This window comes from Melitaea cinxia, chromosome 6 (genome assembly GCF_905220565.1).
Source record: "Melitaea cinxia chromosome 6, ilMelCinx1.1, whole genome shotgun sequence".
NCBI classification, from domain to species: Eukaryota; Metazoa; Arthropoda; class Insecta; order Lepidoptera; family Nymphalidae; genus Melitaea; species Melitaea cinxia.
In genome coordinates this window covers 15,974,592-15,995,706 of record NC_059399.1, presented here as the reverse complement: position 1 = coordinate 15,995,706, position 21,115 = coordinate 15,974,592, and the positions used below count along the sequence as shown (strand labels likewise).

General features: G+C 31.0%; 1 protein-coding gene across 1 annotated transcript in view; it reads left to right on the top strand.

Annotated features, from left to right (window-relative positions):
- Positions 1–260: 260 nt before the first annotated feature.
- LOC123654786 (elongation of very long chain fatty acids protein 7-like) overlaps positions 261–21,115 on the top strand; it is a 36,093-nt gene continuing 15,238 nt past the window's right edge. Inside the window, exons 1-5 of the mRNA XM_045590670.1 lie at positions 261–477; positions 8,797–8,987; positions 11,265–11,345; positions 16,952–17,114; positions 17,738–17,874. Of these exons, the coding sequence (XP_045446626.1) occupies positions 378–477; positions 8,797–8,987; positions 11,265–11,345; positions 16,952–17,114; positions 17,738–17,874 (672 nt within the window). The 5' untranslated portion in view covers positions 261–377. The remainder of the gene's footprint in view (positions 478–8,796; positions 8,988–11,264; positions 11,346–16,951; positions 17,115–17,737; positions 17,875–21,115) is intronic.

Below are 21,115 nucleotides of genomic sequence, written 5' to 3'. Positions count from 1 at the left end.
TACGTCCTTGTGAAGGCGTGGGGTGGTGCTAACGATCGCTTGAACAGAACCGCGAGTTTCAATTGCCAGCTTGTGACCGACGCAAGCGCACTTTCCAAGCTTTCATTTTCGTCTTGAGATGACGCGATAAAATATATTATTTCAAAAGAAATGTATAGCTTGATAAACGATTTCGGTAATATATTTTTATTATAGATTTTTTTTAAATAGTTATGGGTATTTTAATAGTTTTGGGTATTTTTTGTTTGTTGTCATTTTGTCGTTCTTTTCAGGTGACAGCTTGCACCAGCAAATTGTTGCCGAGTGAAGAAAGTGACACTGGCAAGTGAAGTGTAGTGTTGTGTTGAACATTTAAGTGTAAGTGACATTTTTCAACGATGTCCGGTTTCGTTAAGATCGCGATAGACGATTACTATTCAGACAACAATTGGACGACAATTATCAACAAATATTGGATGCTAGCGGAAAGGGTGTCAGGTAAGCGGTGATTTTTTTTTTAGTTTTGCTTAAGCCTTACTTATTTTATTATGAAAAATATTTAAATTAAATAGTGTCCTAGTTAATTTGAATATTTTTATTATTTTATTTTGTATCAGATGAAATTTATAATAAACTTAAAGATATAAATAATGGTACCTCCATAGAAATATTAAGAGATACACAATTTTTTTTAAGTATAAAATGAATAGAAAAAGGTAGTATATAATTTAAATTTAATTATTTCAAAAACTCCATTATTATAAAAAAAAAACTAATTAAATTTACGTAATTTTTTTGTGCATTATGAAAATATTTGATGAAATACTCAAAAAAAATGTAATACGCATACGTTTCTATTTATATAAAATTGTAGATAAAGAAAATAAACGAGTATCGAAAAGGAAAGTCCAATTTAACTAAACAAAGCATAGATCCAAATTTTCAGCTAGTAGCAATAGGGTACCGTAAATGTTATGTTACCCTGGTACTATAAACTTGACTAGAATCTATCATTATAACGAAACAACTTTTTCGGATTTTATCGCGGTTTATTAATTTTTTTATGTGCCCGACGTTTCGGATACTTTACAGCATGGTCACAAGGGGGAAGTTTAATTATGTATATATATAGATTATAAAATGAATGCGTAATATTTATTTTTTATAACAAAAAAAATCTATATTAGATTGTATTCATTAAAAAATTTAACATCATGATTTAGAAAAAAAAACTAAAATATTACACTTTAGATATCATAATTACATTTTATCTAATCAAAATTACATGTTTCAAATTTAAAAGGTGATACAAGATATGTATCATAAGCAAAAACTCAAAATCCAAATTAACTTTATTAATTCATTGAAAGGATGCCGGTAAAGATTTTACATCCTCTATTTTCATGTAACCTATACACGTATACTTATATGGCTTAAGTGCGTGCTAGTCTTTTTGAGAACTCGAATCAGAACTAAACGATAAACCTTTTAATTTAAAAATGCTAGTAACTTCTACATGACTTACTGTCTGTTTCTCGGTTTTGCTCGCATGTATTTCTAGGTTCCCAAACACTATTACAACAAACAAATGCTGAAATAAATATTTATTTCAAATACAAATATATGCTCCGAGAATAAATCAACTTCACGGCCATTATTATATTAAATACTTCGTCGAGCCTTCATTTCGAAGATTCAGCAATACTCGAAGACAAGTCTTCGAGCAATGCATCTTGCCTGTTTTGATAAACGGTGCTGAGACGTAGAAACTGACGAAGGGTTCACAAGCTTTAATTCGCTCAAAGTTTAATGGAACGGGCTATGCTAGGGGTCTCTCTTAAAGATAGGATCAGAAATGAGACTATCCGCTAGAGAACGAAAGTAACCGACATAGCCTGTAGAATAAGCAAGTTGAAGTGCCAGTGGGCTAGTTACGTGTCACAGGACCATTCTTGCTGGCGCAGACATATCCTGGAGTAGAGATGGCATGCTGGCAAACGCAGTGTGGACGCCCTCCAACCCGCTGGACTGACAATCTACGTAAGATTGCCAGTGGAGACTGGATGAGGATTGCGGAAAACCGGGATATTTGGTGTGAGGGATAGGTCCAGCAGCGATAAGCAAATAGTTACTTAATTACTATTCTATACAACTGCAGTTCGATTCAAAATAAAAAGAGTTGTATATGAGTATCACGATCTTTCTTTCCTTTTTGTAATATTGTATTTTCAATTATAGGATAAGAATATCCATACTAGATTTCCTAGTTTTATTAACTATATTATTTGTATTATATATCGTTTCCTCAAAGAACTATATAATTAAAACCATTAAGGTTTACATCTGTGCTATCTCGTGCCTATTTATAATATAAATTTACTATATATACGCATATATAAATTAAACATAATCACAAATGGTGTCGGCCGAGTAAAATAGAACCACCCTCTTTCTTCCCGTGGAGGTCGTAAAAGGCGACCGAGGGATAAATATAAACCTGACTCAAAATCATCAGGGTCCTGAAAAAGGAAAACTTCATTTGAAACCCGGAATGGGGTCTCCGTCAAGCATTCGTGGGATATCTCTAAAATGCGAAAGACTCCTGCAGCCGAACTGGCTCCACACGTATCGACTCTCCGTTCCTGTGGGCCTAGTCAGTGAGGTCGAGAGGGTGGCGCAGAGCTTAGGCAACTCTGCGTTTTCCTGAAGAGTGTCCTAGGCGACACAGTGTCTGTCTAACACTGTCTAAATCGTCTGCAATAGACGGACTAAGGTCAATGATTCTATACAACCAATTTTACTCTACATTTATAGCTTTTCAAAAATGAACTCATAATTTCCTTGTGTCTTAAAATACAATTATCATAAAAATTGCTATACTTTTTAATACCACCATATAATTTGAAATTTATATTGTGGTCTAGGATTTTGTTATAATCGAAATGTAGGACTGTATGTATGTACAAAAAAATATACCAGCAATATCATTTATCGATACAAAATTTAAATCAAAGCCAGTAAAATCGATTTAAATAGTTTGTCATTTTTGTTTTATGTATCTTTAAGATTTCCTGAAAAAAAAATCAATTTAAACATACACATAATAAATTAATTTCAAAAAATGCAAACACTAATTCTTATTAAACTAAATCGATCCATATAATCTCAAATCAAGATCTCTTTAATCACTTTTGAATCAAAGTAAAATACGGAACAACGCAAATTTAAATTAGGTATTTAAAATACAACCTTACTTCACTCTCCTCATTTGATCATATCAACTATCAACTGATTTACCCAATGAAAATTTGGTAGCTAATCCTAATTAACGATAAGCTAAGTCAAACTTTTGACCAAAAAAGAATTTAACAATAAAAAAAATATATTTTTTTAAAACCAACTTGTAAGAAGTATATTTAAAAACACGATGACATATTTAATACAAGATTATATATCATAAACTAGCTGTGCCTACGAGTTTGTCCGCGTGGAATTTAACAGAAAAGTTATTTTTTAGTTCACAGAGATATAAAATAAATATATTTTTAATTAAAGCTTAAGGTACTCCTTACTATATCACCTATCTGACAGTGAAAGTCCCGTCAAAACCGATCCAGCCATTTCAGAGATTGCCGGAACAAACAGACGGACAAACAGACAAAAATTGTAAAAAATGTTATTTTGGTATATGTGCCATGAATACATCCATATTGCATTTAGTAAAAAGGGGTTATTTTAATATTACAAACGGACACTCCAATTTTATTTATTTGTATATACGATTTAGTTATAATAATATGTATATGTATTCAAGTTTATTATAACACAACATTGTGAATCGCTTTTCGCATACTAAAAAAGAAGTGTTTCGTTTTTTCTTCATCTTCTTCATCAAAATTAATAATTATTATTTTTATGAAAATTTAAGTAACTACAAATGCAATTTAATATCAAATTATAGAGGAATTTGTATTTATGAATACATTCTTATTCAGAAGTTAAATTGCGATTCGTTCTTAATTTAATTGCAAGAAATATTGCTTAGAACGTCAAGATATGTGGCGTTGTTAAAAATAATATTTTATTAAAAAAATACCTTGAATCTAATCTCGACCTTACAGAAGACTTCAGCTAAATAATACTGTTTTCAGCAGTATTCTGTTCCTGTTGGTGAATAAGGTGACCAGTGCTTCTGGGGGGAATTGGGGATAGGGTCGGCAACGCGCTTGCGATGCTTCTGGTGTTGCAGACGTCTATAAGCTGCGGTAATCGCTGACCGTACCGTTACCGGTGAGCCGTACGCTCGTTTGCCAACCTATAATGGCATATACAAAAAAAAAAGTTTATCTAGGTCAGTTATAAATTACTGTCGTTTTCAGAACAAGACTATTCGAAAATAAAAACATTAATAAATTAACTATCTAACAACCTAGATCTATTCCAAAAATAAATATAGACAGGTTCTTAGACATACCATTAAAGTTTTGATCCCAAATCGTTTTCACCGTTATACTATCAATTATTAAACACAAATTATGCAGTGTCCAGTCCAGTACAGAACTGGATTTCTGGACATAGTCCATATGATTATTTGAGTTAATTTGCTGCCTAACAAGAATTAGTTACTTTACGTGACTCTCTTTAATCGTAATGCCTTCGTCTAGCAGTGATGTATTTCTAACTTTACGATACTACCATTCAACCACATTTTCTATGTCGGTTACTCCTTTTCTTCTACTGATTTGCAACCACACATCATCCTTGGCGATACGCACTGTTCCGTGACTTTGGTCTTCAGGCAACAATAATCTTAGACTATCTAATAGTGCTTGGTTTTTAAAGCATTACCCATATGGGCTAAAGCTATTGGCTTTTTTCTCTTTCCTAATTTGTCTCTTGTATATAATCAGTCGTCTTCCAGGTGTATTTATTATGTATATGTTAACAATTTTTCTATACGGTCATCAGCTACTCAGGTTTCGAACTTTATTCCTGTAAGTAACTTTACTCAGTTGATATATTTTTAGTAAATACATATATTAATAAATAATTTTATACATCCAGACTAAAAAAGTATACAATCCTGGAAAAGAAAACTCAAAGTAAAGTACTGCACACATACTTCACAGATTTTTAACATATTCATTTTAAGGTACTCTGCACACTTTAACTGGCTTTAGACTGATATCAATTGAAACAAATTTTTTCCTTAAAATTTATTTTAAATTCAATCAAACTGACTTAACAAGAAAATATTAAGGGAAAATCAATTTTAGTAGATATATTACTATGGGAATGCTGTATTTTTTAGTAGTAACGAAGTAATTCAAGTATCAAAACCTAACGGTTGAAATAAGACTAGTGCTTGTGACAGAATTGCGTAAATGTCTTAGTATCTAGTATAGTAAATCAGGCATAACGGCTTATAGCAAAAACTTGACAAAATACAGAAATAAAGTGATTACTTCACTGATGTCTGCTAAATCGAAACTAAAAATATATAAGAAAGTAACTTAGTGTTATCCAATTATCGTTGAAGGGTTTTAATGCGACTTTCACTCGTAAATTAAATAAAATAAAATTAATAGAAGATGACGTTTCACATGATCGGTAGTAAGAAACATGTTTTATACTCCAAAATACACAACTCTGCCTCTCTGACACACTTACGTCTTGATGACAATCATGTATTTTCCAATTATGCACTCAGAGTAATTTCCTATCGTAATAATTAAAGTAATCATAACTTTAAATGAGTGTTGTATGAAGCTTGCAATTTTTTTTTTTTTTTTGTTAATTTGAATGCCCAAATAGCCAATTAAAGACACGTTCTTGATTATTATTATTTTTTTGTTTTTGTCGTAAGAATCGGAGGCAAAAAAAAATTAATTCGAGTGAAAACTCTTCCCGTCTTCCGTTACGTTGAAAATGTAAAAAATCAAATTTACCTACTACTAATTTTGAATAATGCTCTATTTTGCTTTTTTGTTTTTCGCTGTAGCAAAATAGTCAACGACTTAACTTTGTTAATTTCCATACCAAATATTTAAATATGTTGAATCGCCTACATCTGCAATATAGGCAGGTACACATTTTATTTGTGTAGAAATAATTCTATTACAATATACAAAATATTATACATATTTACAATTCACAACTTAAGAACTAAATATTTACAGATAGTTTTGGTATAAATCATGTCCGCGTGGAATTGTTGAATATGTTGAATTAAATTTAAAATGAATTCAGACTCCAAAAAAAAAAATCATCAAACATTCTGTTAGAGAAAAAAAACGACATTAATACGACAAAAAGACTTTATTTATGCGACTTTATCAGTATTACTGTCTCGTTAAAATGTAAACGTAATGATCATTTCATCATTTATTTCCATAGTATACGTAGATATTATTTGGAAATTGAAGAATGGTTAAAATTTTAAAAGATTTTTATAATAATTTTAATTTTTTCTATTCTTTTTATTTTATAAAAATAAAATAAGATAAATTTAAATGAAATCATCGCATGTCATGTACATAAACGTAGAAATTGTCTGTCATGGCTTTCTATTTCTATTGTAAAACACAACTCCTAATGTACTATTATCGATATACTGTTTATGTTAGAAATATATTTAAAGTTATATTACAATAGTGTCAACGTATAATTTTAACATTTTTGTGTAATCTAATTAACTTCAATTAAAAAAGCCGACTTCAATTTACATTCATAAGTCGAAGAAATAATCAATTAAATACGTATAAATCAAAAAGTACTCGTCGAATCTCATTCAAAGTGACCACGTGACAAGCACCATCTTTCGAATAAAGAAAGATACATTAAAATCGGTAAACTCATTTAAAAGTTATGAACTAACACACATAAAAAATATAGTTCAATTACGAACTTACTACGAACTTATGGTTGATTTAGTACTTGCTTCTTAAACTTTTATAAGTTATGTAAAAGTCTACGCACATCTTTTTTCATGCTTTTCACATTAAAAAAATGAAACAATCTACGACGCTGCTACACCGCGGCCTGATTTGATATAATTAACTATCTCAGATAAGTTTGTTAAATAAGGTAATTTTTAACATTTTTTCCTACACTAACACTAAAGAGCGCGTTTTAAACTACCACTATGAATATATATACAGCATTATATAAAATGAAGAAAATGTATATCTTAACCGGTAAAATTAAAGTCGAAGACTTGATCGGTTAAACAACGATCAGTATAATTTCATGGTTAACTATTGTATTCAAAAATAACTTTGAGTATTCGTTACTGAAATAATTAATCGTAACAAACAAGTTGGCCTCAATAATTATAACTTTTCAAGCTATTTCTTCTATTTATTTAGAAACGAAATGACGTAAACTTAATAAAAATGTAAATATATATATTTTTTTATTACTTTGTTGGATACAAAAAATATATATAATTTATTTAATCAACAAAAGCGACAAAATACTCATAGGCAAGAGATTCCCCTATAAAAAGCCTTATTATTAGAATAAGGCTTTTTATATTAACGTTAATGTCAAAAATATATATCTATACAAATAAATAAAATCGAAGTGTCTGGTTGTTGTATAAAAATAACCGCTTTTTACTAAATTCATATTGATATACAAGGTACATATATAAAAATAACATTTTTCATAATTTTTGTCTGTCTGTCTGGCTGTCTGTCTGATTGTTCCGGCTAGTCTCTGAAACGGCTGGACCGATTTTGACGGGACTTTCAATAACAGATAGCTGATGTAACAAGAGGTAACTTGGCTACTTTTATATTAAGAATTTATTTATTTTGTAACTCTACGAACTAAACATATTTTTTTTAAATTCCACGCGGACGTAGTCGCGGGCACAGCTAGTTTTCTAAATAAAATGACAAAATAGAACTATTTCACTTCATTTTCAGGGATTTTAATCGAAAAACTAATATTTGTACGAGTGATTTTAATATACAAATGAATGATACCATCACGTTCCGTTACGATAACAAAAAATAAAATAATCATCGCTTTCACTTTTCGATTTTGTAATGAACAAGATACAAGACTCAAAGAAAATTACTACATAGAATTCAAGAGATTAAAAATTTCTCTGTTGCAAGAAATACTGAAAGTAGATAAATAATAAGTAATTTTTCCATACTTTTAAGATAACATCTTTTTCATCATTAACATCTTTTAAGATATAAATGATATTAAACGTATATAAAATTTTGTGAGCACATAATTTAACACAAACTTCTTCTGATAGTGGTATTATACCATTTGACGATGTTTTGAATGTGTTGCGAAGTTTGTAGTGGCCTTGCTTTCTGTTCCGCGGATTGCGGGTTCGATTCCTGCCTGATTCTGACTGTTATATGTGTATTTATATATTTATATATATATGTATTATTTCTATGTATATTTATCAAAAAAAATATTAGCTATAACAGTCGACTGTTTCCTGTAATACATTCATTAAGTTGCTTAACATGGGAACATTCGGCCGTGTGTGTATGTATTATAAAATATTACGTCCTTGTTATTACGGGTATATATATTATAGTACTTATTTTAGTAATTAAGATCACTTGTAATCAGTTGCATTCGTATTCTTGACTTTGAACATTCGAAGGTCCTTTTGAAGCCTATTTGAAAAAATTATTTTTGATTTTATGCATGTTTTATTGTAAGAAGTAAGCTATAAATTTTGACTCCTTGATTTTTCATCACTTGTCCAACCAAAGATTGCACAAGGTGTATCTTTGGTCCAATACTATTCAATTTATTCATTACTGACATTTCTTTTAGATCCCAGAGTACAAGGATGGTTTCTGTTCGACACACCAATAGCAACCTTCGCGATGGTTGTCGCGTACCTTGCCTTCGTCTTGGTGATAGGACCATTATGGATGGCGAACAGAAAACCATTCCGTATAAAGAACGTCTTGGTCGGTTACAACGCAGCTCAAGTTCTTCTATCATTATACATGTTCTACGAGGTGAGTGACAACATTAATTTAAAATATACAATTATTAATAGAAATAATGTTCTAAAGAAGCGTGATAAATTTAGGTTAGTTAAGACTGTTGATTAAAGACTCAAATTAAATTAATATTTTTAATATAAAAAGATTCAAGCATAACTTTAAATTGACTTAAAGAGATTTGAAGGAAGTCTCAACAAATTTGAGGTCATTTTTGAAATTATTATAATAGTTGGTCATTTGATGTATGTCACAACATTGTAGCGAGTACGTAAAACCACAATAAGTCATTGATGAAGCTGTTAAATTTGTACTTAGTACTACTTTGAGACTATGCATTTCGTCACGTGTTCGTGTTAGTGATGTCAAGGTGAGTCATTAAATAATTTTTCGAGCCATGCATCCGTGACGTAAACCAAAAATAAACCCAATGACATAGGGTTAAAATTTAGGATATGATTCATGAATATTTAATTAATTTTGTTCGAATAGGACTCTGTACTATAGTGCAGAATGGCTTTACAGATTTTTCTAGCCAATAATAATAATTAATATTTTTCATGCATTCGATTATATCTCTAAATAGTTTAAGCTTACTTAAGTTGATAAGTTTAGTTGAATAGTTTAAGTTAGACCCTTTTAAAGTGTGATTTTTAGATAAACTTTTCCTTTTTAAATAAATAATATTGTGTAATTTAAAATAAATAAATAGCTTTAATCATTAGACTATTGTACGCCTTTGTTGGAAAATCCTAAAAAAAATATTATTCAGGTTATTTACAATCAAGACAATTATTTTTTTACATGTTATTGAAACCATCTGACGTTTGTTAACATTCCTATTGTTTTCTTTGTCTAATTACATAATACAGTTGCTTGAAGATATAATACTGTGTAGATATCGAAAAATTAAACTTATTGACAGATTGAATTTAAATTACTGTTTATATTACTTCGTTACATGTTTGGATTTAGTGACGCTGTATTTAATGCAAGATGTTGCCAATTTTGTATTACAACACAGTTTTTTTTAAAGTAACTGAGAATTTTCTTTCCGATCATTCTCTGCAGAATCTACATTTTGAATTGGTGGTAACGATAATTAAAATTTTAATTTGTGATATGAAAATTCAGAGATGCTTTTGAAGCCTATATGAATAAACTTATTTTTTATTTTGGATTTTTTCAAAACTATTTTATACCTATTATTTAATAAAATTTACGATTCATAAAAAAAAACTTCTCAATATGTATACATTAAATTGAATTATGTTTTACAGAGTAATAATTAGTTTTATGTAAAAATTTATTACTTTATACTTTATAACTTTTTTCCTTACTAACATCAATGTATTCGTACAGTCACTTCAGCCGTGAAAGTTACTGTGGCGTTATTGTTATAGAAGTTTAAGCATGTCTTACGGTCTAGGCCATTTAATTTGTTTTCTAATAACATACTAATTACTGACGTAGGTACGTAGTATAGGACGTAGGACGTAACCCCCTCTCTTCCCGTGGGTGTCGTAAGAGGCGACTAAGGGATAACACAGTTCCACTACTACCTTGGAATTAAAAGGGCCGACCGATGGCGGGATAGCCATCTAACTCCTGGCTTTGAAATACACAGGCCGAAGACGGGCAGCAGCGTCTTCGGTGCGACAAAGCCAGCCCTGCGGTCACCAACCCGCCTGCCCAGCGTGGTGACTAGTATGGGCTAAACACATGAATTCACGCCATTTTTGACGTGAACTTGTAAAGGCCTATATCCAGTAGTGGACTGCGAAAGGGTGCTGTAATGATACTGACGTAGGTACAACTGCTAAGACGATTTTAATTGAATATAAATTAGGAGGGGATAGTCTGTAAATTAATAGGAATCAAAAAAACACATTTTTTTTACTACCTTTGTTATAACATATGCTGATTTGTAACATTATTACTTCAGCCTATCACAGTCTACTTACGGATATAGGCCTCCTCAAGTTCGCGCCAAAAATGGCGCAAGCTCATGCCCATAGTCACCACGCTGGGCAGGCGGGTTGGTGACGACAGGGCTGGCGAACATTACCATTAGGAATCGTAAAAAATCAAGAAATTTCTTATATCTACTGATATAATCTGTGTCAGCCAGTTGTTACTTAAAACATAGACATTAAGTTTTCTACCTTTGGAACACATGACAGTTTTATGCTTAGTTTACACAGTTTAAAAAAACTGTGACTATTCATAGATTTTACTGTGGACATAACTCATTATTTATATAAATTTTGTAATAATATCGTTTATTTACAGCACTTAATGTCGGGATGGTGGGCCGACTACAGTCTTTCCTGCCAGCCAGTTGACTACAGCGACAGTGAAAAAGCACGGCGGGTAAATATACACTATATTTTATTTGATATAGTTCATACTTTTTTAAACGAGTTCAAAAAAAAGAGGTTACATTTTAAGGGGGTGGGTTATATAATTACTTGATACGATGTAATTTTCTTGATTCTTTTTTTATCGAAATATGGTGTTTGTCGTATGGTCTAATTGAAATTTGATCGAAATGTGATGGACAGTCTTTAAGTTATACCTAATAATACGTTTCGATTTAATTGAGTATTCTTTCGCCTACTGTAGCTGTGTTACTTGTAAATTAAAGTCAGATTTTTCATTTTCGAGTAAAAACAATTCTATATTTATACATATAACATTATATATATAATGTAAGTTTGCTACGTCACATTACAAATCATCCCTTAGTATCAACTGTAACTTTTAACCTGCTAAATCTCATATCTTATATATAAAATTCTCGTGTCACAATCTTAATTAAAATACTCCTCCGAAACGGCTAGACCAATTTTTATGAAATTTTGTGTGCATATCGGGTAGGTCTGAAAATTGACTATTTTTCATAACCTTAAGTTATAAGGGGGGGGGGGGGTCAAGGGTGCTAATAACATATATGGGAAAACAACGTTTGCGGGGTCAGCTGGTATTTATATAATAACATTTTATATACACATAAACAATAATGATATTGTATATATTAATCAATATATAGACCCATATAATAAATGTGGACTTGTCTGAAGTCTCCTCTTCTAGTAATAGGAAAAGACAGAAGCTTAATCTGCTAGGCTGATCCAGTGTGTATTTGTGGATGTGACATAATTTTTTTAAATTTCTATCACTCAATAATAAAGCTGACTAGAAATTAAATCCGCGAAATCTTTCGTTCTTAAAGGCAAATATTTCAAAATCTGTATTTACATAAACATACTCATGTTAAAGTGATTGAAAATTTTTATCAAATGCTTCGCACAAAACTTCAAATCCCTTATAATAAATAAAATAAATAAATAAATATCTTATAACATTCACACATAGTCGTCTGTTCCTAAGAAAAACAACTTAATGCTTGTGGTTATAAATAACAGCCGGCTGATATAGCTAAATATTTTTTTTATAGATATACATGGAAATAATATATATATATATACAAATATTACACCTAGACCCAGACGGGAATCGAAACCCAAAACCACGGAGCAAAAAGCAAGCCACTACAAACTGCGCCAACGGGCTAGTCACTAATAATTTAAGTTAAGCCTCAAAATGTATTCACAAAATAAATACAATACAATTTTCAATTCAATTAATGATAGTTCAAAAAGATAATATATTGTCTAATTACAAATATAATAAACGAAACGAATATGAGAGACACGGTCAACGAGAAGCTCATTAGTCATAGAAAGTGCACGAGGATACCGGTTGTGCGGGCCGGTAAATATTTGCAGATATTGTAACGAATAGAAGTGACAATCGCTCTAGGCCAGATATTCGTATGTGAACAAATATTTGGTCTGGGTGTGTGTACGGATGTACGAGATGTATATACAAAGTATATGTGTGTATGTATATGTGTTTGTCAGTCACTCATTGAGTCAGTTTTACTTTTATTATAAAATTATAAATATATTAAAAATGATAATTAAAATAATAATTATATCAATGACATTTTTCAAAATATTGTTTTAAGCGTCCTTTATGTTGTTGACAGTACTTACTGCTATTTTAACAAATTAAAATTTGAAAACACTTGATTCGCACAATATGAGATGGCTTCTTGGCTGACTAATTTGATTTTATGACTTTTTGATACAATCTGATCGGATAATAGTTAATTTTAATCAAATTGATAAATTGACTATTTCAATAACAACTGATTGCAGAATAAAATTTAAAGAAAAAGTAGAATGGCCGCTCGAACTAAGCCTTTAAAATTTATTAAAAGAAAGTCATATTTGTATTAATTTCTGTTCATATTATTGAAATTCCAAAATGTAACTTACACAAAGCTCATTATGATCACATATTTGCAAAATTAAATATTAAATGACTAACTACCAAATTTGCTGTAAAAGCAATGAATGAAAAATTAAACTAACTCATTAACTTAACTCATTCACAACATCTGACCATTAACAGATAATAAACATTTAAACTAATGCAGTAATAAATTACCAAGATTACTTTTAATCAAACCATGAAAGCGTGAAGAAACAAAATATGCAGAAACATTTCAAAAACATCCATAAAAAAAATTGCCAAAATGAATAAACGGTACCAGGCATATCTAATAGTCTACATGTCTGTGCATGTCGGTCAAGTTCACTCGAAGGCTATGCACATGCGTACTTTCGAAACATTATTTATTTTCGCATAAGAAACAAAAGAGAAATTACAATTTCTTCGCGGGCGTGGTCGGAAATCGAATGTAATTTGTAAATATCGGCTTTAGGGTTAATGTTATTTTTGACAAAAGGTTAAGAGTTCATTACCCTCTCGCGTCATTTTCAGTAGTAAAATATGAATAATTTCATATTTTACTTCAAGCAATATAAATAGAGAAATGAAATACTTTAACTAACAAAAATATTTTTTTGTATTCTAAATATAATGACAATAAAAAATATATAATAGAAACTAATACAAAAAGTATAATAATATATTCGTTTTTATTATACCTACTTATATAATTATATATTATGACGATAATATATGATAGACTCGATTTATCATTACATAGTATAAAACAAAGTCGCTTCCCGCTGTCTGTATGCTTAGTTCTTTAAAACTACGCAACGGATTTTGATGCGGTTTTCTTTAGTAAAATAAAGTGGTTCCAGAGGAAGGTTTATTTATGTGTACAATACATGCATAATATAGTTAAGGAACACTGATAGTTTTTGCAACCGTGCTAAGTCGGGCGGGTCGCTAGTATACTTATGAAACAAAACAACGAAGAAGCCACAAGACTTTAAACTATACATAACTTTTAATTTTTTTTTTTTCATACCTGTACCAAGGAACTTAATAAAATAAACAAGTTGACCAGTATCAGTAGAAATTAATTGTTTGACTTTCAACTCTGAAAGCTGCGAAAATAAGTCTTCCGACAAGACACCTACATTTACTACTTTTATAAGTATACATTTTATAATTATCTTTCAACATCAAAACAACATCTTTGTCGACACATTAGCATTAAAACGAATCATTACAATAATTGTATCGTTTAAATATGTACGTATATATTTTGATAGCTAGCACTTTTATCAAATAATAATATATGTGGAAAAAATAGTGACAAATATTGATAAAATGACGACGCGTTAATAACGCAACGGCTGATGCACTGGTGAAGATTTGTATTGGCCATACAGATGTTTGGCCAATACAAATCTTCTCTTTTCTTGATCTTGATAAAATACCGAATACTTAATAATCTGAGGTAGAGCACAGCAAGAAATATCCTGCTCAAAATCTGAAGCAACTCGACTGGGGGAAGTACCTCTAAAAATTATGTATCTATAAAAGGCAGCTGTTACCTAAAACTAAGGCATTAAAAGCAACTATTAGAGAACATTAGGAGCCGTAGACTGTGTGTATGTTAAAGATATTTTATAGCGCTGTTGACACATATAGCACTAAACAATATTATAAAAAAAAAGACACACACACCCACAGTCCCACACCTCACATACGTATATGTACTCATTGTACTCAAAACCTGTTCCGAATAACCGACACCGTAAAATATTTCGATAAAAAAGTTCCGCAGTTCCATTGACCGCAACCTTTACTCGCCGTGAACTCGTGACGTAAGAGTGAAAGCCGGTTAACGGAGTAACTCTTTGCGTCATCTCCGTTAAAAGTGAAATTACCGTCTATGTGGTTGCTGAAGGAAATTCCTTGATCACTATTTAACGATGTGTATGGTCTTTTTAGAGACGATTTCGTTAATAAGCTTAAGTATAAGAGGTCACAGAAAAAATATTATATATATGTATAAGTACATAGTGAGTCCATACTAATATTATAAAGCTGAAAAGTTTGTTTGTTTAGCACGTTAATCAAAAATCAAAATCAAAATAACTTTATCCAAATACGCTTCAAAAGCACCTTCCAATCGCCATCTAACAAATTGATCCCAGGAGCTTCTGGTTCGAATCGAAAAATTATTTGTGTTAAATAGTCGTTTTTTTTTTTTTTTTTGTTTTGATATCGCAGGGTAACCTATTTACGGGTGATATCCAGGATGCCCGGGTAGGCATTCCTAGACCGTATGTCGGCTTAGCACTTGGGGGTGCACTACCGACCAAAACCCCTGCGGGAGCCTTCGGCCGCTTTAATTGGAGGGTCCCGGAACTGCAGGCAACAGAATCCCTCCAGCGATAATATTCGATAATAAGCGAAATAGTCGATTTACCGAGGAAGGCTGTAGACTTTTTTTCTCAAATTGCGCATGCGAAACGGCGGGAACAGCGAATAATCATATATCCTCCCCCCCCCCCCCCCCCCATAATAACCCCTACTAATATTATAAATGTGAATGTATGTTTGTTTGTTAGGCTTTCACACGAAAACTACTTAACCGATTATCATGAAACGTTGCACACATATATTTGGAGATATATAGTAACATAGGATACTTTTTATTTTAATAACTTTTTATTTTCGAAAAATTTAATTCGAGCGAAACCGCGAGTAAAAGCAAGCATAATATATATATTTATAATTATAAATGATATATAAATTTGCCACGATAACTTTTTACTCAACTAAGCGTTAGATTCTACATATCTATCATATATTTGTTTTACTTCAAGTCTCAAGCTCAGGCGTAATATATGCAATCATTAAAAGCTTCCATATCAGTCGACTGTCATCTGAAAAACAGGTATTAATTTACCGACTTCACAAACTAACGACCGCGTGTTTGTTAAATTTGTTTATTTATACATACACATTTATTTATTTATTGCAAAGACAATTTTTCATATATAAACATGGAAAGATGAAAAAGATGTAATTACAATTTCAACTAGCAACTGGAATAAATACTGAAAATTTAATTGATCGGCTCGTTTGGCAGCTATGTTGGTTTCAATTTCTTGTGGCAATAAAATCTAATATAATGCTTAGTATTCTTTTCACAAAATTAGTAAAATAAAGTTACTATACAAAAACTTTTCTCTTCCCGTGGGTTTCGTAAGAGGTGACTAAGGGATAATACAATTCCACTACTACCTCGGAACTTAAATAGGCGACCGATGGCAGGATAACCATCCAACTACTGGCTTTGAAATACATAGGCCGAAGATGGGCAGCAGCGTCTTCGGTGCAACAAAGCCATCTCTACGGTCACCAACCCGCCTGCCCAGCGTGGTGACTATGGTCAAAACACATGAGTTCGCGCCATTTTTGGCGTGAACTTGTGGAGGCCCATGTCCAGTAGTGGACTGCGAAAGGCCGATGTGATGATGTGATGTACAAAAACTTATTATGCTTAACATTCGATATTTACAATGCATTTTGCATTTATTTGAATAATCTAACCATGTATAAAACGATTATTATTGATTAAATTTTGTTTTTTTTTTTTTTTTTTTTGAAATCTGAATCCTCCATTTTTCTTCTAGATGCTTCATCTATGCTGGGTATACTACTTCTCAAAACTGTCAGAGTTCGCAGACACAATATTCTTCGTGATGAGAAAGAAGAAGAGTCAGATCACATGGCTACATCTTTACCACCACTCGTTAACGCCATTCGAGGCTTGGCTTTTAGTCAAATTTATCGCAGGTAAGTCATTTGAAGGGTATTTTACGATATTTAGGTTGAACGTTTAGGTAGGAAAGTTCTAAATTCTGTCGTATTCAAAGTACGGTCATTTTTCCTACAGTAGTACACAAGTATATATATAGTGTATATACACAATAATTAATCTGAACATAATGGTACTCTATCAACTTGATTCAGGCTTGAATTGTGATATAAATTTTACCTGAAACTGGAGATCAGCAATGTATGAATTTCTTTCATAAATTGTTATAATAAACTTCATAAATATACTAAACTTCAAAAAGCAGCAATTTGAAGACAAAAACAAAAATAAATATCTCAGATTTGTCACAAATCAGGTAAAAAAGCAGTGAAACATCACATAAATATCAATTAATGAGTATTAATATCTAAAATACGTATACGTTTTGTGGCAAAACTAGGAAGAAATCAACGCCAAATAAATGTGTAAGAATAATATATTTTGTCTAATCACTACCATTAGTCACTTACGCTACGATGTTCGGTACTTTGATATTAATTTTGTGTTCGAATATTTATTATAAAATTAAAAAAAAATCAATCTCTTTTAGACATTTTTTTTTTCGAATTCGAATTGTAACACACTTATTAATTTTGTTAAGGTGGTCACGGAACCTTCTCGAACATCATCAACAACCTCGTCCACGTGATCATGTACAGCTACTACATGATGGCAGCCATGGGACCGCAGTACCAGAAGTACTTATGGTGGAAGAAACATCTAACAACGTTACAACTAGTAAGTAATTTTTAGCAATTTCTTACCATTTCATTGATTTACCTCTTTAAGTGCAACAATTTAAATATTACGAATTTGATTTTGAAATACTTTTGACGTCAATAGATGCTTTAAGATGTCAATATCAAAATGTGATAAGTCGACCCGTCGGCGTATATAGGCTAAAAGACATTTTTGTTTACTATAACTTCCTCTTTACAATAATTATTTTCCGTGACTTTTTCACTCAGATACTTTCTAATATCTTTTCTCGTCATTAACATTACTTTGTTACATATTATGTGTATGCTATTATTAGTCAAATATGTTGTCTTCTGTAGTTTTCTTGAGTGACTAACTAAAATTTATAGCATTATAGAACGTCTTTTTAAAAAGACGGGTAATGCTTTCGAAGAAGAAAACAAAGAAATTCATAGTGAGACAATTATATTAAATCTGTATTTGCACTATTTAATGAGTAAATTTGAGGCCACTGAATCATACAAATGTTTCAAAATAAACTCACACATATAGTGACAGTTAGGAAACATCCGCAGCTAAAGTATTTAACACATTTTGGACCTATTAGGACCTTTCATACCACACCCAGATAACTTGCGCAGGCTGATCTTGCGCAAGCTTAGGACTTGGGTATGCTAGTAGTAAATCTATTGCAAATGATATTCTGATCCGTTCAATATAAAAGCAAAAGGTCTGTGAAATACATTTGTATCTGTCAAAATTATAATAAGTGGTGGTGGTGATCCATATCTGTTTTACTGATAGAACTATTAAATTTTGTTCTATTAAATACTAACTTAATTTCTCAAATTACACTTTTCACACATAGACACTTTCCAAGAATTTGATTTAATCTATGTCTATAATATAAAAATAGTCGCTGAATGTGTTGCTAAGCGCAAAACTCGAGAACGGTTGGACCGATTTCGCTAATTCTTTTTTCAAAATATTCCTTGAAGTACGAGGATGGTTCTTACGGAGAGAAAAATTCTAAAAAAAAAAATTTTAAATTTCCTGAAAAAGTCTAAAAACAACACTTTTCTATACTCCCATACAAAAGATTTGTGATAATACTTAAAAGTCAATTTGAACTTTAATACCATACGATAAAGTTTGTGTTAGGCGATACGAAGTTCGCCGGGTCAGCTAGTATATAAATAAAAATGAATGTTGCTAAGCGCATAACCCGAGCAGGGCTTGACCAATTCGGCTAATTTTTTTTTGTATGTTCCTTTAGACCCACGGAAGGTTTTAATACTAAAAATAAATAATAAAGTAAATAAAAATCTATTAACTTCCTGACAGCTAGTTTATAAAATATTTTTGAAGTTATATTGATAGTTGAAGTGTCTTGCTATACACAAAATTATCTTCAGTTATTATTATTTTTTTAATATGAAGATTTATTGTTTCCCATATTCTAGAACAGTGGGGACTGTTCTAGAATATGATTCCAAAATACCGTTAATTATTTAATTAATCAATAATTGATATCATTGTTTAACGCAATAAATCTCGAACATTTTTTTACATATTTTTTATGAATGAGTCCGGATATTTGTTACGAGGTTACTAGGAGGAAAAGGCTTCATCCGGTGCATAATAATTTATACAGAATTTGTATTACTATTGTAGAAATGATTACCAAGAATAAATAAAATGTTTCAAGGTCTACTTAATTATGATACTTCTTTAATTGGTAAAGTAGAATTATCTAAATTCAACCATTTGATGAGTTAGCTCAGTGTCCACAGTTACTGAGTTTAAATTCGATCATTCATTTTTTTTGTATTGATCATACATATGTGTGCGGAATGTTTGTTTATTAATTACATTGTTTATTACAAGCTCGTTGCCGAAATACTTTGAAATGTATGTAGATTAAAATCCACAATCATGTATTCTTAAGTTTTATATCATTAACTTTAAGAATGAAGTCTTTGTGGACCACACTTGGTAGTTGTTTTGTGCAACGCAAGTAATGACGTGTGGCTGGTAATGACTCTCAGACGGTAATGATTCTTAGATGGAAATGATGATATTTTTTAATGTCTTAAATGACTTCAACACATTTAATAAAGGAATGCAAGAAAAAACTGTTATTTAAACACGTCATCTATTAAGGTTTTGTGTACAAGTGTTAGAAAGCTGAATTACTTTATCTGCCTCAAAAATATTGTAATTTTTGCTGTTTTAAAGAAATACGTGGTTCTACATTCATTTACATGACGAATATTAACTTAAACTCAAGCAAACAGTATTTTTTAAGCCTTCGAAAATTTGAAAGCAAGTAGCTCCATTTTTAACCGACTTCCAAAAAAGGAGGAGGTTTTCAATTCGACTGTATTTTTTTTTTTTTTTTTTTTTTTATGTATGTTACATCAGAACTTTTGCCCGCGTGGACCGATTTCGACAAATTTTGTTTTTAATCGAAAGGTGGTGTGTGCCAATTGGTCCCATTTAAATTTATTTGAGATCTAACAACTACTTTTCGAGTTATATCTAATAATGTGTTTTTACTTGACGCTTTTTTCGTCGACCTACGTTGTATTATACCGCATAACTTTCTACTGGATGTACCCATTTTGATAATTCTTTTTTTGTTGGAAAGGGGATATCCCTAGTTTGGTACCGTGATAAGGAAACTAGGATCTGATGATGGGATCCTAGAGGAATCGAGGGAAACTCTCGAAAATCCCTAATAACTTTTTACTGGGTGTACCGATTTCGATAATTTTTAATTTAATCGAAAGCTGATGTTTATCATGTGGTCACATATAAATTTCACCGAGATCTGATAACTACTTTTTGAGTAATCTTTAATAACGCGTAGTTGCTTGGCTATTTTTTCGTCGATCTACGTTGTATTACTTGTCGATGTAATTGAAGTCGGTTTTTTTTTCGTTTGCGAGCAAACACAATTATTTACTCAAATGCAAAGAAAAGCTTATAAAAAGGGAGAAGTTTCTTCTTTTTCTGTAAGAAGGTACTGTCAAGAATGTTCAATTTCTCATGGCCTTATAATAGAATGCGAGCGTGGCGCTGTCAGATGTAAAAAAGAAAAATAAGAAAAATTGTACAATGGTAATACTAGAACAAGGCCGAGTGGTGGCAACTTGAAATAACAATAATAAGACATTCTAATTACAATAGCACGACGACCTATTTTAAAATTTTAATTGACATAATTTTAAATATAATCTGCAGGTAAAAATATTAATATGAGTTGTAATCTGATACT